Source organism: Gossypium arboreum, chromosome 2, assembly GCF_025698485.1.
Source record: "Gossypium arboreum isolate Shixiya-1 chromosome 2, ASM2569848v2, whole genome shotgun sequence".
In the NCBI taxonomy this organism is placed as follows: domain Eukaryota; kingdom Viridiplantae; phylum Streptophyta; class Magnoliopsida; order Malvales; family Malvaceae; genus Gossypium; species Gossypium arboreum.
The window spans coordinates 22,881,662-22,897,151 of NC_069071.1; the positions used below are offsets into that span (position 1 = coordinate 22,881,662).

Below are 15,490 nucleotides of genomic sequence, written 5' to 3' on the forward strand. Positions count from 1 at the left end.
CTAGAACATCCTCTGCTCGCAATTGTCTAACTTCGGAATAGAAAGATTTTAATTAAGCGAACATAAAGGAAAACTAAGTAAGAAAAACTAAGAACATAAGAAATTTTGAAAACCTAAATTAAAAGTATGAAAGATTGTAGGTGGCTCCCTAACGCGATTCCCTAGGTCCAGGTTTTTGTCGCGTCTTCATGACATCAATACGTACTCGTAACAGTGTCAAGTCTATTTCAGCCTTGGTAGCTTCGATGTTCAGTGTTGTGACGCTGCATGCTAGTATTACGACACTACAGTCGTCTTTTGTGTTCTTTGGCCTGAAATGACACCCTACACATTCAAGTAGCCCATTAGTCATTCTCGAGGCTTGAGTTGGCCTAATAGGTCATTGAAGCACTAGAAAATGCATAAAAACATTTATTTTGCTAATAATTAAGTCTAAGCTACTAAAACAAAAAACAAAGAAAAAACACAAAATGGCTAGAAAACAAACTCATTAAGTGCTGAAAAGTACCTAATTTGTCACAATAAGTTGTGGTAGGTCATGCAGTATGTAGCATCATTCATAATAATAGAATTCATAGCTCAAGAAAAGGGTAGATGATATCCTCTCATTGGCATTAAATGATATATAAAAAGTAAATGTGGTCACGGGTCGTTTGTCTTTGTGATGAATGACTTAATTACTATATGATAGTAATTTTTGTGATGAATGACTTAATTACTATATGATAGTAATTGACTTTTCATGAAAGAAGATATATTGGTTACCATGAGCTAAATAGGAACATATTGAGAGAATAGATTTATCCCAAAGAGATTAAGGATATACTATGAAGGTAACACACTTATGACAAGGCCATTGGATGAGCACTGATCGAGTAGCTTTCGTAATAGTATGTTTTTAGGGAGAACTCGGTCACGATATTATAGTGAAATGACTTCGTGACTAAATGAGTTTATAATTAATAAGCGAAAAGTTGGAACTTAGTTATAAAATATTTGATTCCTAATTACATATATCCAATTGGTCCCTCCACTAGCTTGTTCAAACTAGAAACGAATTGCATATTGAATCAAATGAACAAAAATGTATAGAAATGATAAAGTTAGAGAAATGAGTTACATTCGGAAATGAATATGTTTTCTCACTAAATATAGAAATCACCTGAGAATTAATTTAAGTTTTTAAATTATTATTTAATTAAATAATTGAATTTTGAAAAAAATTAAATTAATTGGTCATTGTGAATTCATTGAATGTATAAATTAAATATATTTTCTCATATATTCTTTTCTTGTAAAGTTGTCATGATTTTAACGAATTAGAATTGGGTTGAGAAACTTATTTAACTTAAAAATTAATTAATTAAAATTAATTTAATAAATAATATTTATTTTGGGAAATAGAAAAATATGTATTGGGTTAAATTAAATTATTACGTGTCGGGTTAAAAGTTTAGGAATCACATATAATTAGACCTAATACAAGAGGCACAAATACTCGTCATAATCCATATGAAGGGAGACATACCCTATTAACTGCTCCTCTCTTCTAGTTCAACTAGCGGATGTATTTTTTCTATTAAATAAGTATTATTTGTATTCTACTAATTCAACTAGTGTTTCACTTCTTCCCCATACAAATAGATGGCATTAGTAGGATCGAAATCACAACTTTTGAGATATTATTATGTCCGTCGAAAATAGTCAGAATTTATTTCTAAGTATAAATTCTAATTTTCGACAAAAACAATTCTACCGGTTTCTACAAGAGAGATTTACTTTCCTACTAAAAGTAATGGAATTATTTCTGGTTCTATGTTTAGTTCATAATTGTTCAAGTCTACACTTGAAGTTAATTATGGTAAGAGAATAGCGGAAAAGGTCGTTTAATTGAAAACCAAGAACGTCTGGGATTTATCTGGCTCAAAGCACGGGTAATTTTTGGAAAAAAAATTATTTTTATAAATATTACAAACTAGCTCGATTTTTAAATTTTTATTTTTCAACTGTATTCGAAAACTGTTTTTATACCGAATTTTTCCAACACTTCTGACCTCTATTCATGGGGTTTCGGATAGAGTTCATTCTCTTGTTGGACGACACGTTTGATTTGCTCTTCAGCGGACTGGAGGATCAAATGACCTCCCTCAGGTCTCGATTACCTCTACCGCCTCTACCTCCTTCGTATGAGTGATTTGTTGGCCGGCTTAGGACTTCGTTATCTTGAATGCTATTTTGGATGGTTTTAGACTTATTTTTTATGCTTTCGCTTTCTCATTTTTGATTATATTTTAGATGGATTAGACCTTCGTTCTTTATATTTAGCTTTCCATTTGTTTTTACAGTTTATATTTGGTTGCCTTTATCTATGCATATCCTATGCTTCATTTACATATTTTTTGGTTTGACATATATATATTTTTTCCTTAAGTATTGATTTTCAAATGTTTTTCATTTGGTATTCTATGCCTAAAAGTTTTTCGATATACCAAAAGAGGGAGAAGTACACGGTAAAAATTTGCAATTACTTAGTTGTGCTTGTAAAAACTAGAAAGTTGGAGTTAAGCAATAAAAACTAATGAGAAGTTTCTATTTAGCCTTGTGAAAAAAGTAGAGATTATAAATGTTATACATTATCTTTGAAAAGTATTAATTCAAGTATAATGAATTGAAAAAATCCTTAGTTGAGATATACTAAAATAGTGAAGGTAAACAATTGGTGTCAAATTACTATAAATTGAATTGTCTAAACTTTTATTCTCCTTCCTCTTCATTTAAAAAGTTTGCAAAATTTAAAATACCAATTTACACCTTAATGTTTTCGAGCATAATAATTTTAAATTAAACTAACTTAGAAAACAATTTTGCTAGATATTGGTTAGTGTTACCTTCTTAAATTATTTCAGTAAGGTATTTATCTAATTATTATAAGGAATGAATAAAAACTTTAATTGTTGATTATGTATAATGTATTATTATGGTAATTAAATATGGGATTTCTCATCTGAGTTTTCTTCTAAGGTAGACTTCGGCTAAAGATTATGGGTCATTTATTTTTAAAAACAAATTGAACAAATGATTTTTTATGTTTATTTTATGAAAACATATTAGTTTAGAATAAAAATTAATTAATTACTTTTTTCAAAAAATATTTTACATTTTCTAAGGCATGAAAAATTATATTTAAAATTTCAAATTAGAACATTTGACTGCTATCACATTAAAGCAGGAGCCATGCACATACTAAACTTCTTTTTGAACCCAATATCTGTTTACTAATGCACATATTAAACTTCTTTTTGAACCCAATATTTGGCTTATTGGTCAACGACATTTACACTATATTTGTCTTGAGATTAAACTGCAAGAATCGCATGTTAGTAGTGTATGTGTGTACGTATGGCAATGATTTGCTTCTACCCATAATGTGAGTTGTAAAAGAAAACACATTAAAAAAAAAGAAAAGGTGTACTCCGTGCATGACATTTGACAATGTTGCTAGAAATAGATGATAATAGAGTGAAACATTCTATTAATTTCTGCTAAAAAAAAATTCCGTTGAACATTCCATGTCTGTTCACGAACATGTTCAGAATTTCGAGGAAAACTGTAAGACTAACACAAAATAAATAAAGCAAAATCATGCTTGCCTGAGTTAGTTGTAAACTTAGAGAACAAGCATCCTATAGTTTCCTAAAAGCTCAGAGGAAATGGCAATGACAACTTTGTACTGTAATGCATAGGCCAAAAGTCAGACTAGCTTATATCATAAAACCGGTGTTTTCAGCCCATCGTCATAAAGCTCAAGTTACAAAGTTCCAGAATTGAAATTTTTATAAGCAAGCTCGATTTCTTCCTCCGTCATCTTGATTGTTTCATCACTGTCATAACCTGATGCAAAAATGGCTTTGGTTTCACCCTTGTTGCCTTCTTCACCTCCATCAGTCTTTGGCCTTTTTCTTTTCAAAGAACCACTGTTTATCCGGCTTAATTCATCCTCGTATATTTGCTTGCATACCTTGGCCTCTCTCAAAAGATCTTCCTTGGTGAGTGAGCCATGGTTACTGGCATCGAAGATGGCAAGCTCCTTGACCACACGAGGGATGAAGCTCCACTGCTCAGTAATTTGCTGCACATCCTGAACAGCAAACGAAATGATAATTGTTTGGGGCAAGGTAATGATACAAATAAATACATTTTATCCATAATATAATGGATGCATTGTCAACTATAAACATTCATTTGAATAGTTTTTTGTTTTATTGATGGAGGATATCATCCGTTTTAACAAAATGATATCACAAGAAGTTCCAACTTCACGGTTACTATCACCACTGTATAGGTTTTAATGTACATCGCAAGAGGTGCCAGATGAAGGAGCAAAAAGAGGTTGCACCATTACAGATAACTAATATGTATAACTTCAACACTGGTAAGCCAACTAAGTCTTAGCTCGGCTGACATTATTGCTGTTGCAGCAACCTGGAGGACATAAGTTTGATGCGCTTAAGCATGCATTAACCTCCAGTTTAGGTTTTTTTTTTTTTTTTTTTGGGGGGGGGGGGGGCACGGTTATGGGTTGTTTGTCGAGCTGCAAAGAGAAGGTAAATGATATAAGAGAACAGAACGACTCTTGTCGTTTCCCCGCTTTTGGTACAATGGAGACCACAACCTAGGAAAATATGGCAATAGATTGCAGATGTCAGGGATTTGAACCGTAAACCTACTAAACACTACCTCTTAAAGGTAGTTACACTAACCATCTGTGCTAATCTCTGGATGCTCTATAACACTTCTGTAATATGCTTAAATCATCAAAGATAAGAAATGAGGCAAAGTTGAGGCTCATGGCACGCAGTCAAATAAAACAGTAACGAATTAAGATCCCTTCTTTCAGGAGAATAAATGCAGTTTCCTGAGCACAGCAAACCTGCTTTTGCGCAAGACAATCTATGGCATCTTGTAAACAAGTTAAGATCCCTTCTCCAGCTACTTGCTTTATCTCCTGCGGTTCGGGCTGTTAAAAGACAAGATAGAAATCAGGCTAGCACAATAGATATTCGAAGCCTACACAAACAAGATAAGAGAGAATAGATCAAACATATCAGCTGAAAATGAAATCAATAAATGCCATTTGCCTTTTCCTCTTGACTCTCCAGCCATGAAATAGTTTCATTAAAATCATCCATTACCCACTTCTTCACTTTAGGAGGAGAAAATCTGTCCTGAGCAAGCTGAGATGCTTTATTCTGAAAAATATATAATTACTGATAAATGTAGGAAATATATAGTCATATTTTAAACTCAGGGATAATGGAATTTGTAAACAGGCAGAATTGTAGAGAAAAGAATATTGTTGTGTGCTATTCATCTCAGAAGTGAAGAATTTATACATGTTACAGAGGATAGAAAAAGGAAAGAAATCAGAAAAACAAGTCCCTACAAATCAATTCTATGATCCCTACAAATCAGCTCTATGAATCAGCATAAGATCATGTACAAACTGTTACATAGAAGAAAAGGGGATGTCAATCTTAAACTAGGTAAATACTAGATACAGAAAGACAACTAACAGAATAAAAACGAAAGTGCAAATGAAATTCTATATTTATAACAAGAAAATGATACCTTGGAGGGACCAGAAGTTGTCTTTGATTGTGTTTCTTCAACCTTCTTGTAAGATTTTGTTAATGACGATCCTTGTTTTTCTGCAAGCACCCCTAAATTAAGAACATAGGCTTCTTATATATGCTAAAAAATAGAAATACAAATAACATTAAAGAAAAGCATGGTGTGCAGGGAAGACACAAATATAATTACATTAGATGAACACATTGCATTAGTCTCCAATGATGCACAAACATTTTTTGGTTAGAAATTGAATGCAATCTGACTTATTCCAGCCACTGGAATGATTAATCACAGTTGGAAAATTTGCACAGTTATCAAGAAGCCATGTACGGCTCGTAAAGTCATTCTTCTTGATCTCTCAATTCGCACACAATTAATGAAATTTTGGCTCACTTCCGTAGCCCAACTCCCTGATGGAAGATCTAAAAAGTAGGGGCCAATAGTTCTATACTTCAATCGGACAACTCAATCGGTTCCAAACGAGTTCCCTCCTTAAGCAAAGAAAGAAGGCCCTGCTTGTTACGATGGATGAAAAGGAGTGAGGATGAATAATTTATTAATCTAATGGTTAAGCTACAAAGTAGGAAAGTAGTTATGAATCTTAACCATTGGATTAACAAATTTTCCATTTGTACCAAGCTCAACTTTAACTTGTAAATGTCCTTACATTCTTTTGCAAAGCTTAATTTTCACAAAAGGTATCCTAAAACTCACCTGCTAAAGCTTTTTACATGTATGTTCAATAATAAGCAACTAATGATTCAAATAAGTGAGAGAGAAAACAAGCTCGAAAACCTTGCCTTGGGTGGTTATGACAAGGAACAAGGCTAACAAAGGTACTAACACAGTTTCATGAGAATAAATAGTCTTTAGTCAACGAAGGCTCTAATTTATAATAATTTAATAACTAGTCTTAACTCAAAAGGCAAGAGAAAAAAAACAGGTACTATCACAGCATTACCTTGACTAGTTTCATGAGAAATGCTACTTCTTCGCCAAGGTTTCCCAGCATGCATGAGGTAAGGATCAATATCGACAAGCTTTTTCTGTGCATAACATTCTAATATCCATTCCTAAGGCGAGGCAAAGTAGATACCATCAGACTAACAGGTAAAAGTTTAAACAAACAAGAGAAATAGCTTGTGGTGAATCTCATATATTATAACACAAAATGTGCTCTCCTTCATTATAATTCAAATACGAAAAACAACCATGGAAACTCTCTACTAACAAATCCGTTGCAATTGCTTTCAGCATTGAAAAAAATTCCTGTTCTCATATCACACCATACACAAATTCTATCATCCACATAATAAATAGTAGCTTAAGAGGAAATAGGAATAACCAGGCACCATTCAAAACATCAGAAATTCCTACAGTCAGAATTTAATATTTCAGCTGAATAGTAGATTAGATACCTCAACAAAAAATTGGGGACTATCAACCTCAGATTCACTGAATGTAGGAATTTAAGATCTCAGATAAATAGAAGATTGGATAGTTTAAACCAAAGATTGGAGGCTATCAACGTCAGATCCTCCTATTGTTGGAATTAAAGATTTCAACTAAATAGAAGATTGAATAGCTCAACTAGAAATCAGAGACTATATCAACTTAGTCATAGATGATACACTGGACGTGGTAAATGAGTACAGCTCAGCAGTTTATATTACCTTTGATATAATTGTTCCACAATCAGCTTCAACTTGTCGAAACTTCGGGGTATTTTGAAAAGCACATGCCAAAAGCGTGCAATTTGAATTCCAGTCAGGCTGATATTCAGCTCCCATTGCCAAAGCCTGGGAACGTAATGTACTACGTTCCGGATTAACAAATCCTGACAATGCAAAGACCACCCCTTCCTGCACAGAAAGAAACAAATTAAATACAAATCCATTAGCTTGATCATAGAAAATAAGAACATCAATCCACATCATTACAATTCAGTACCAAAAGTTTGGAAAAGTTGGTGTTGTTAGAACTAGAAGCATGCCCCTTATCATGTCCTTTGGCATCATTGGACTTGTTTCCATGGGATTTACTTTCATTCTCTCTTGAACTCATCCATGATGGAAGATTTCGAGTCTGGGTCTTTCCAGCACCGCCACCTTGGCTTGTTTTTGAATCAGACATATCAAATAGACCACCTTAACAACTGTAATAAATTCAGCTGGATTATTTTTGATACCATGAAAGCAAGCTGTTTCAGAAAGCAACAATTAATCAGAAACAAGTGGAGAAAGCTTTCACTTCAAAGTTGAAACCATGACTAAGAAGGCTAAAGCGACTGCGAAGAAAAGGGGTTCTGAAATGATTACAATATATTTGCATTACATGTCAAAAATCAATAGTCGGAAAAGATCAATTCATAAGATGATTGAATAAATTTCTGTAAAACAAAAATAAGAAATTGAATGAGTAATTAAAGCTGGAACACAAAATTCAAAAAGGGAAGAAGAAATTCAACCTGTTTTTCTTCAGTTTGAAATTGAAACCTGAAGGGACTTGTGCGTTGGAAAGGTGGTTATGGCTGTGCTTTGCTGTGATTTTCAAATAGGAATAGCTACAGGATGACCTTCAAGAGTCGAGGGATACTCGTCTTTGAAACTAATTTTAAATATGCTACTCGCTGAGAATGCTCTGCTGTATCCAATGTTTCTTGCGTTTAACTTGACGGAGTAATGTGTCAGGTTCGAATCCTGCCCTTCACTCTTTTTAGAAAAGTAAAAAAAGATTACTCGAACTTTTTTTTAAAGGATGAATTTATTTTATGATAATATTAATTCTTCCGCCATGCTTTAATCAAACTAAGGCCTCCTTTACCAGCGAAGGCCAGTGTGGTGCAGTGAGGGATAGTAAACTCACTGGTATGCTGTTTGGTTCAACAGTACAGTGCAGTGAAAACTTATTTCGGCCACACTGATATGCTGAAAACAGGCTGGAGGATTCAGCTGCAGTGAAGGCCAGTACAATTGTAGGTATTTTTTTGAGACAAACATACCCATACTTTTATTTATTATTTTACCATTTTAGCCTTGAAACTTAAATTAATTTCTTCCCTAACTACAGTTATTTTTAGATTTGGGAACGAAACAACCATTTTCTTTTTCACATTTGAGAAGTAAAACACTAATTTCTCCCCTTTTTTTGCTTTGTTCTTGGTTGTGGCTGCTTTTTGAAGGTATTTTCATTAATTTCTTGTTATCTCTAGTTCTGGCTTCTTCTATCTTCTTTGTCACAGTTGTTATTATTATTACTATTATTTTTTAGAACGAAACAACCATTTTCTTTTGCTTTGTTCTTGGTTTAGCAGTGTTTTAACACTGATTTCTCCCCTCTTTTTTGCTTTGTTCTTGGTTGTGGCTGAGGTATTTTCATTAATTTCTTATTATCTCTAGGTCTAGCTTCTTCTACTCTTCTTTGTCGCAGTTGTTAGTCCTTTTGACTATTGATGTTAAAGCAGTAGATTAATGATCTAATGTTTTAGAAGTGCATTTGGTTAATTCTTTATTTGTTTGCTGAGAAATGTGAGGTTAAAAAAAGAACTTTTACCATTTTTGTTTTGTTATTATTGCACTCAAATTTAAAACCCTGAACAGCAAAAAATGAGCTTAGTTGAATTTGGAGAATTGAAAAGAAACTAGACTTTGGCCTTGATGGGGTTGAGTTTTTGGAAGTACATACAAATAATTCTTTGTTTGTTTGCTAATAAATATGAGGAAAAGCAAGATGAACTTTTCCCATTTCTGTTTTCTTCATATGAGCCTATTTTGATTTTCTTTGGCACTCAAATTTGAAGTCCTGAACACCAAAACTAAACTTAGTTGAATTTGGTTAATTGAAAAAATATATGGGAACTGAAAAAAAAATAAGTCCTTGTTGTGTTGATGGGATTGAGTTTTTAGAAGTTCATTGGGATAAATTCTTTGTTTGTTTGCTATGAAAAGTGAGAAGAAAATGAACCTTACAATTATATAAATTCTTTGTTTGTTTGTTATGAAATGTGAGAAAAAAAAGTGAGCTTAGTTCAACATTCAATATTCTATTCTTATGATTTGTGTCTTGCAGGTTGGAGGCTCTGAGGTGCCTACTTCATTTGTTAGTGTAGAAGCAGGCAAGGTATGTATTTGAAATAGTGAAACTTTGTTTAAAATCGTGTAACTGTGAGGAAAAATGTAAAATCTTACCTACAAGTTTGATGTCTGTGTTATCAACCAACCATTGTGCCCCATCTTTCTTAAATCCTGTGAAGTCTGAAGTAAACTCTGTTTTATGCATCAGCCTCCTGAAAATGAAAACATATCAACAATTTTAAGCCATTTCTGTAGAACAAAACAAAAGTCAATCCTATCAAGTAGTATCACCATTATTAAAGACATCTGATATTGTCATGCTTCAAAAATACTCTTAATAGGAGCCCACTCAACTATATTCGCTTCATGCATATGTAAATGCAGACAAATGAAAGTCATTACTCCGAAACAAAAGTCATTTCACATGCATAGTTCATGCTTTTCTAAGCTGATCATGCTAACTTTCATAAGCCGAAACACTAGTAAAAGTCATTACTCCAGCACTTTCAATTCACATTTACAATCAGTAATCCAAATATACCACATCTAGAACAATTTATCAATTTAAATTATATTCAACAAGTATTATTAAAATTTTAAATCTGAAACTAAGAAGGAACAAAAATTTTTATTACAGAGAGATAAAAAAAAACCAAAAGAAAAAAGAGAAGAGAGTGGAAGGTCAAACTTTATCAATAGCATGGGTTCTTAAAAAATTATTTGATAACAAAGTAGCTTCTTTTTATTGGGAAATCTGGGTATTCTTTCTCAAGTTTGCTGAGAGAGAAAGAAATGGCAGTAAGTTTTTTTTTTCTTTTAACTTTATTGTGTTTTGGTTTAGTTTACAGTACTTTTATGTTTGTTTCCCGAGAAAATTTCAAATAAACTGAGAATTATAGAATTCATTTTATCAAAACTCTTGTTCTTATTATTTATATCTAAATTTCTATCATAAAACCTCAAATTCCATAGCTTTCTAAACCATAGTAGATTATCAATTAATCACTATAACAAAAATTATCAAGTGGGTTTTGAAGAGAATTAAGCAAGGAGTTCAAAACTACTAAAATGTAACAAAATTAACTATAAATTCACCTTGAATTTTGATCTCAAATTGCCGAAATTTCAAAGCTTTTCTTCTCCAACATTCGGCTCCCCAAAAGATGAACATGCAAGCACTAACATTTTTGTGTTTTGTTTTATCAATATTTGAGTTATTACTAATTTACTATATTAGCCTTTCTAATTGATTTTAAACCGGCACATATAGCATGGACATATACGGCACTCACCAAATTAAAAGGGTTATTTACCAATTAAGTACTTAAAATCAATCTTCACTAATAATTTCATCTTAACAATCTCCAAATTACCGTCTATGCTTTTGTCTAAGGTTAATTTACAACATAAGCACTCAAACTTATAAAACCAATCCAATTCGGCACTAAAATGAATGCATGCATGGCTTTCTAATTTTTATGTTTTATAATACTTACAATGATAATTATCTTACCAAAATAACCTTAAATAACATATAAAAAAAATCATGCATAATGCCATTTAAATTATTATTCTACCGTCCATTACAACTAAATGATTTAATAACCATGCAAACACTTTAATTAATAAAACCACATACAATTCGATCCTATTAAAACTGCCCTCAATATTTTCATAATTTGCAATCATATCCTTTTTAATTAATTAAGCACACAAACCTTAAAATTTAAACACGAGTTACTTGTCAGTGTTAAGTGTTTTAAAAAGCACACGATGTACTCCTCTGGTAATTTCTTAGAATTATTGAATTCTGACCTCTAAGGGCATTGCAGGTTCTGTCACTATATGATATCTGAAGATGAAATGAAATGTTATGATTTTATTAAAAATATAAAAATTTAAATCTAATAATATTTGTAATTAATTTTATCAAATTAACCCTAAAACTTGAATTACATACTTGAAAAGTTAGTACTGCTACATTAAAAAAAAATCAAATTTAGGTACCAAATGATATATTAAGTCTAAAATTTATTTCCAAAACAAGTTATGTAGTACAATTAGTCTTTGTTTAATTTTATGAAGCGATGATAATCAATTATCCTTTCTATATCCTTATAATTGTTTACCATGGATCTTTGAGAATTTTTCTTTACTGTTCATCTTATGGCTTTCATCTTTTTGTAATGTGTTAATCTTAATTTTTTTTATGAAACTATATTATTATATCTAATTATATATTTATGGTTTTATGTCGGTTGACATTTAAAATCAAAATAATAATAGATGGTAAAGACACGAAAATTTGTGGAGGGAGATAGTACCTTAGCAACAAAAGTTGTTTGGGATGATGAGCTGACGTTGATATTTTGTGAGCTTTGCGTGAATGAAGTCAATGCTGATAATAGACCAACAACTCATCTAAACTCAAAAGGATGGGAAAATGTCGTTGCTCTTTTTCAAGCAAAAACACAAAAAAAATTATGGAAAATCTCAATTGAAAAACAAGTGGGATACATTAAAAAATGAATGGAGGTTATGGAGGGAGTTGCTTAAGGAATCTACAGGTATTGGATGGTGTCCATCTAAAAAGACGGTCGATGCTACCGAAGAATGGTGAGCTGAAAAAATACAGGTTAGTGTTAACTTTATCATTATTTTAATGCATAATGTTTAGTGAAATTAATAATTTACAAATATAAATATCTGAGTATAACATTTAAACTTTTATGTAGGAAAATCCTGATTTTAAAGGATTTAAGAAGAAAGGAATTGAACCACGATTGAATGATTTAATGTGGTAAATGCTTGGTGGCATTGTAGCCACTGGAGAGAATGCATGGGCACCTTTGTCTGGTGTTCTTCCAAGCGGGGTTCCTATGGGAGATGATACACTTAATGAGGGATTTGGTGATTCAGATGAAAATAGTAATGAGAATGAAAGTATCCTTCCTAATGAGGTACCATCAAACCCTCCTCGTGAAACTCCTAATCGAAGAAAGGAAACACTTGGGGTTGTACACGATAAAGGAAAAAAATCAAGTTCAAGTAGAAAATCATCAAGAGATTCATTGGCTACTCATATTGAGAAATTGTGTGAGAGTATGGCTAGTCCAAGGAAGTAGTGAATAAAATTGTTTTTCCTCACTCTGAATGTACTATTTCAAATGCAATTGATGCTTTGCGTGATTTGGGAGATGAAATTCCAAAAAAAGATGAACTCTACTATTTTGCCATCAAAATGTTCCAAATACCGGTGAAACGAGAAGTGTTTTTAAACTTAGATCCAGATGTTAGGGTTTGGTGGCTTCGACGTGAGTATGCTGAACAAAATCCAATTGCATCATTTTCATCCTTGGTAGCAACATCCTCCTTTCCCTTCCAACCATACCATCCACCACCTCCACCATAAGCTCCTTAGAATTATTATTGTAATATAACTATGCTACTTTTTTATATGTAAAACTAATGTATGATCTACTTTTTCATATGCAAAACTAATGTATGATCTACTTTTTTATATGTAAACCTAATGTATGATATAATTTTTATATGCAAAACTAATGTATGATCTACTTTTTATAGGTAAACCTAATGTATGATATTTTTATGTTTGGTATTTTTAACTATGCTTTTATTCAATTTTTATGTTGTATAGAATGTCACAAGTTATTAATTTATTTTCATTTGATTACTTTTTCAGGTTATGGATGAATTTAACAATATGTATAATAGTTTTTATATGAATTATGATACCCTTGAATTAAGTGAAGAAGCTCAACGAAGAATAGCCACAATTGTTACACAAGTTCAGCACAACAATTATCATGAAGAGGAAGAACAAGTGTTAAGAGTGTATTGCTTCACCATGAAACTTATTTCACTAAGCAACCGTGCATGGATTCAAATTATACAGGTCAAATGTGGGTGGACGAAATATTAAATGGGCATGATGATCGTTGCATGAATAGTTTTAAGATGCCAAAAAATATATTTCACAGCTTGTTGCATGATTTGCAAACCAATTATGGCTTAAAGCATGGGAATGTATCTGCGATGGAGAAGTTAGCATTATCATTGTATATTCTTGGAAATAGAGAATCAAATTCAAATGCAGAAGAGCGATTTCAACGATCTGGGGAAACTGTTAGTCGAATTTTTACTGATATGTTACATATATTTGCTCGAATGGGAATAGACACGATTAAACCCACTGAAGGTCAATTCGAGGAAGTACCGAACCATATTCGACATGATACAAGATATTGGCCTCACTTTAAGGTAAAATTTACTCAATCTTTTTATTTTTAAAATATAAATTATTTCTAACTTTTATCTCATTACTTGCATTTATTTTAAAGGATTGTATAGGGGCCATAGATGGAGAACACATAAAAGTATGCATTTCGCCTTCTTGTCAAATACCTTATATCGGACGGAAAGGTGAACCAACTCAAAATATTATGGCAGTTTGTGACTTCAACATGTGCTTTATTTTTGCATTTCCTGGTTGGGAAGGAACAACACATGACAGTAGAATTTTTTTTGCAAGCACTTAGAAAACAAGAGTTAAAGTTTCCACACCCTCCACCAGGTTGAACTTTAATTTTTTTAATTAATCTTTACATAAAAAATATTAAAATTTTTAATTTTTTAAACTTGATATTATGTTTTACTTTTTTGTAGGAAAATATTATCTTGTGGATTCAGGATATCCACAAATGGCAGGTTTTCTAGGTCCATATAGGGGGGAACGATATCATTTACCTGACTTTCATCGAGGTAATCATCGAGCATCTGGAAAAAAAAGAAATTTTTAATCATGCCCATTTTTCGTTACGCTCTGTGATTGAACGAACATTTGGAGTGTGGAAAAAAAAATGGCCAATATTAAGAGATATTCCAAGCTATTCATTCGACAAGCAAGTTTTAATAGTTATTGCAACAATGGTTTTGTATAATTATATTCAAAGACATGCTTGGTCAAATGATGAGGATTTTCGACAATTTGAGAATATACCCGACATGCCAATCTCTTCAGGCCATTTTGATAGAGGTGAATCGAGTTTTTCTAACAGTGAAAGTGACCTTGAAATTGCAATGTTAAGGGAAACCATTGCAAATAGTTTAATGAATCAATATTTGTAAAAATAATTTTGTATCATAACCTAATTTCTAGTAATAATGAAACTTGTTATGTCTTATGTTACTATATATATATTTTTATTAAAAATCATTCGTTTAGATACTCAGCGTGAGGTTTTGTTTTCCATGCGCAGGTTAGGTACTTCTTTGATCGCCGACTCAACATCCAACAATGATCCTGATCTCAAGTGTGTTGATGTTTACCTTTTGTAATGGCATGGACCTATGATGTCTTGGTTGTTATTCATTTTGTGAATGATTTGTAAATTGAGTTATAAGTATAATGTTGGTTTGATTATATAAGTATATGTTTGTGTTGAAGCCATAAGTTTGGTATGATGTTTGAACCAACGCTTGGTAGGTGAATGTGAATTTAAGCTTGAGATTTTAGGTAGTTATATGTTAGGCTAAATTGAGTGATTTTGGCATGCTTATAATCTTGATTTGGATGATGTATTGTAGATAGGTTTAAATGATATAAAATGTGGTTCCAATGAGGGTACATTGGTTAGGCACCTAAGATAATTGTTTTGGCATTTTTTGAGTATGTTTGATCGTATTTTGAATAGGTTAAATGATCAATTTTTTAGTTGCTTAATGCCTAAGCAAGTAGGAAATGGTAAACTTGTTGTTTAAGGTAC

The 15,490-nt window shown here is 32.1% G+C and overlaps 1 protein-coding gene and 1 long non-coding RNA gene across 7 annotated transcripts; one reads left to right on the forward strand and one right to left on the reverse strand.

Moving 5' to 3' along the window:
- Positions 1 to 3,527: 3,527 nt before the first annotated feature.
- LOC108467129 (DNA-repair protein XRCC1) lies at positions 3,528 to 10,946 on the reverse strand. Of its 5 annotated transcripts, XM_017767653.2 has the most exons (11): positions 10,800 to 10,946; positions 9,819 to 9,916; positions 8,099 to 8,342; positions 7,966 to 8,020; positions 7,582 to 7,831; positions 7,305 to 7,493; positions 6,593 to 6,704; positions 5,629 to 5,720; positions 5,139 to 5,249; positions 4,931 to 5,017; positions 3,528 to 4,138 (listed from the first exon to the last, which is right to left on the reverse strand). In XM_017767653.2, the coding sequence occupies exons 5-11, from the start codon at positions 7,762 to 7,764 to the stop codon at positions 3,809 to 3,811; spliced, it is 1,104 nt and encodes a 367-aa protein (XP_017623142.1). In that variant the 5' UTR covers positions 7,765 to 7,831; positions 7,966 to 8,020; positions 8,099 to 8,342; positions 9,819 to 9,916; positions 10,800 to 10,946; the 3' UTR covers positions 3,528 to 3,808. The 5 variants fall into 5 exon arrangements, with proteins under 5 accessions (XP_017623142.1, XP_052880445.1, XP_017623143.1 ...); XM_053024485.1 differs by lacking the exon at positions 7,966 to 8,020 and having other exon boundaries at positions 5,629 to 5,708; positions 7,582 to 7,786; XM_017767654.2 differs by lacking the exon at positions 7,966 to 8,020 and having other exon boundaries at positions 7,582 to 7,786.
- On the forward strand, positions 8,645 to 15,177 carry LOC108466865 (uncharacterized). 2 transcript variants are annotated; one of them, XR_008277489.1, is made up of 8 exons: positions 8,645 to 8,812; positions 9,700 to 9,750; positions 11,991 to 12,339; positions 13,408 to 13,985; positions 14,066 to 14,147; positions 14,264 to 14,298; positions 14,391 to 14,486; positions 14,984 to 15,177. It is a non-coding gene; the product is annotated as an uncharacterized LOC108466865 (long non-coding RNA). The 2 variants fall into 2 exon arrangements; XR_001868711.2 differs by having other exon boundaries at positions 8,648 to 8,812; positions 14,066 to 14,298.
- The last annotated feature ends 313 nt before the right edge of the window (positions 15,178 to 15,490 follow it).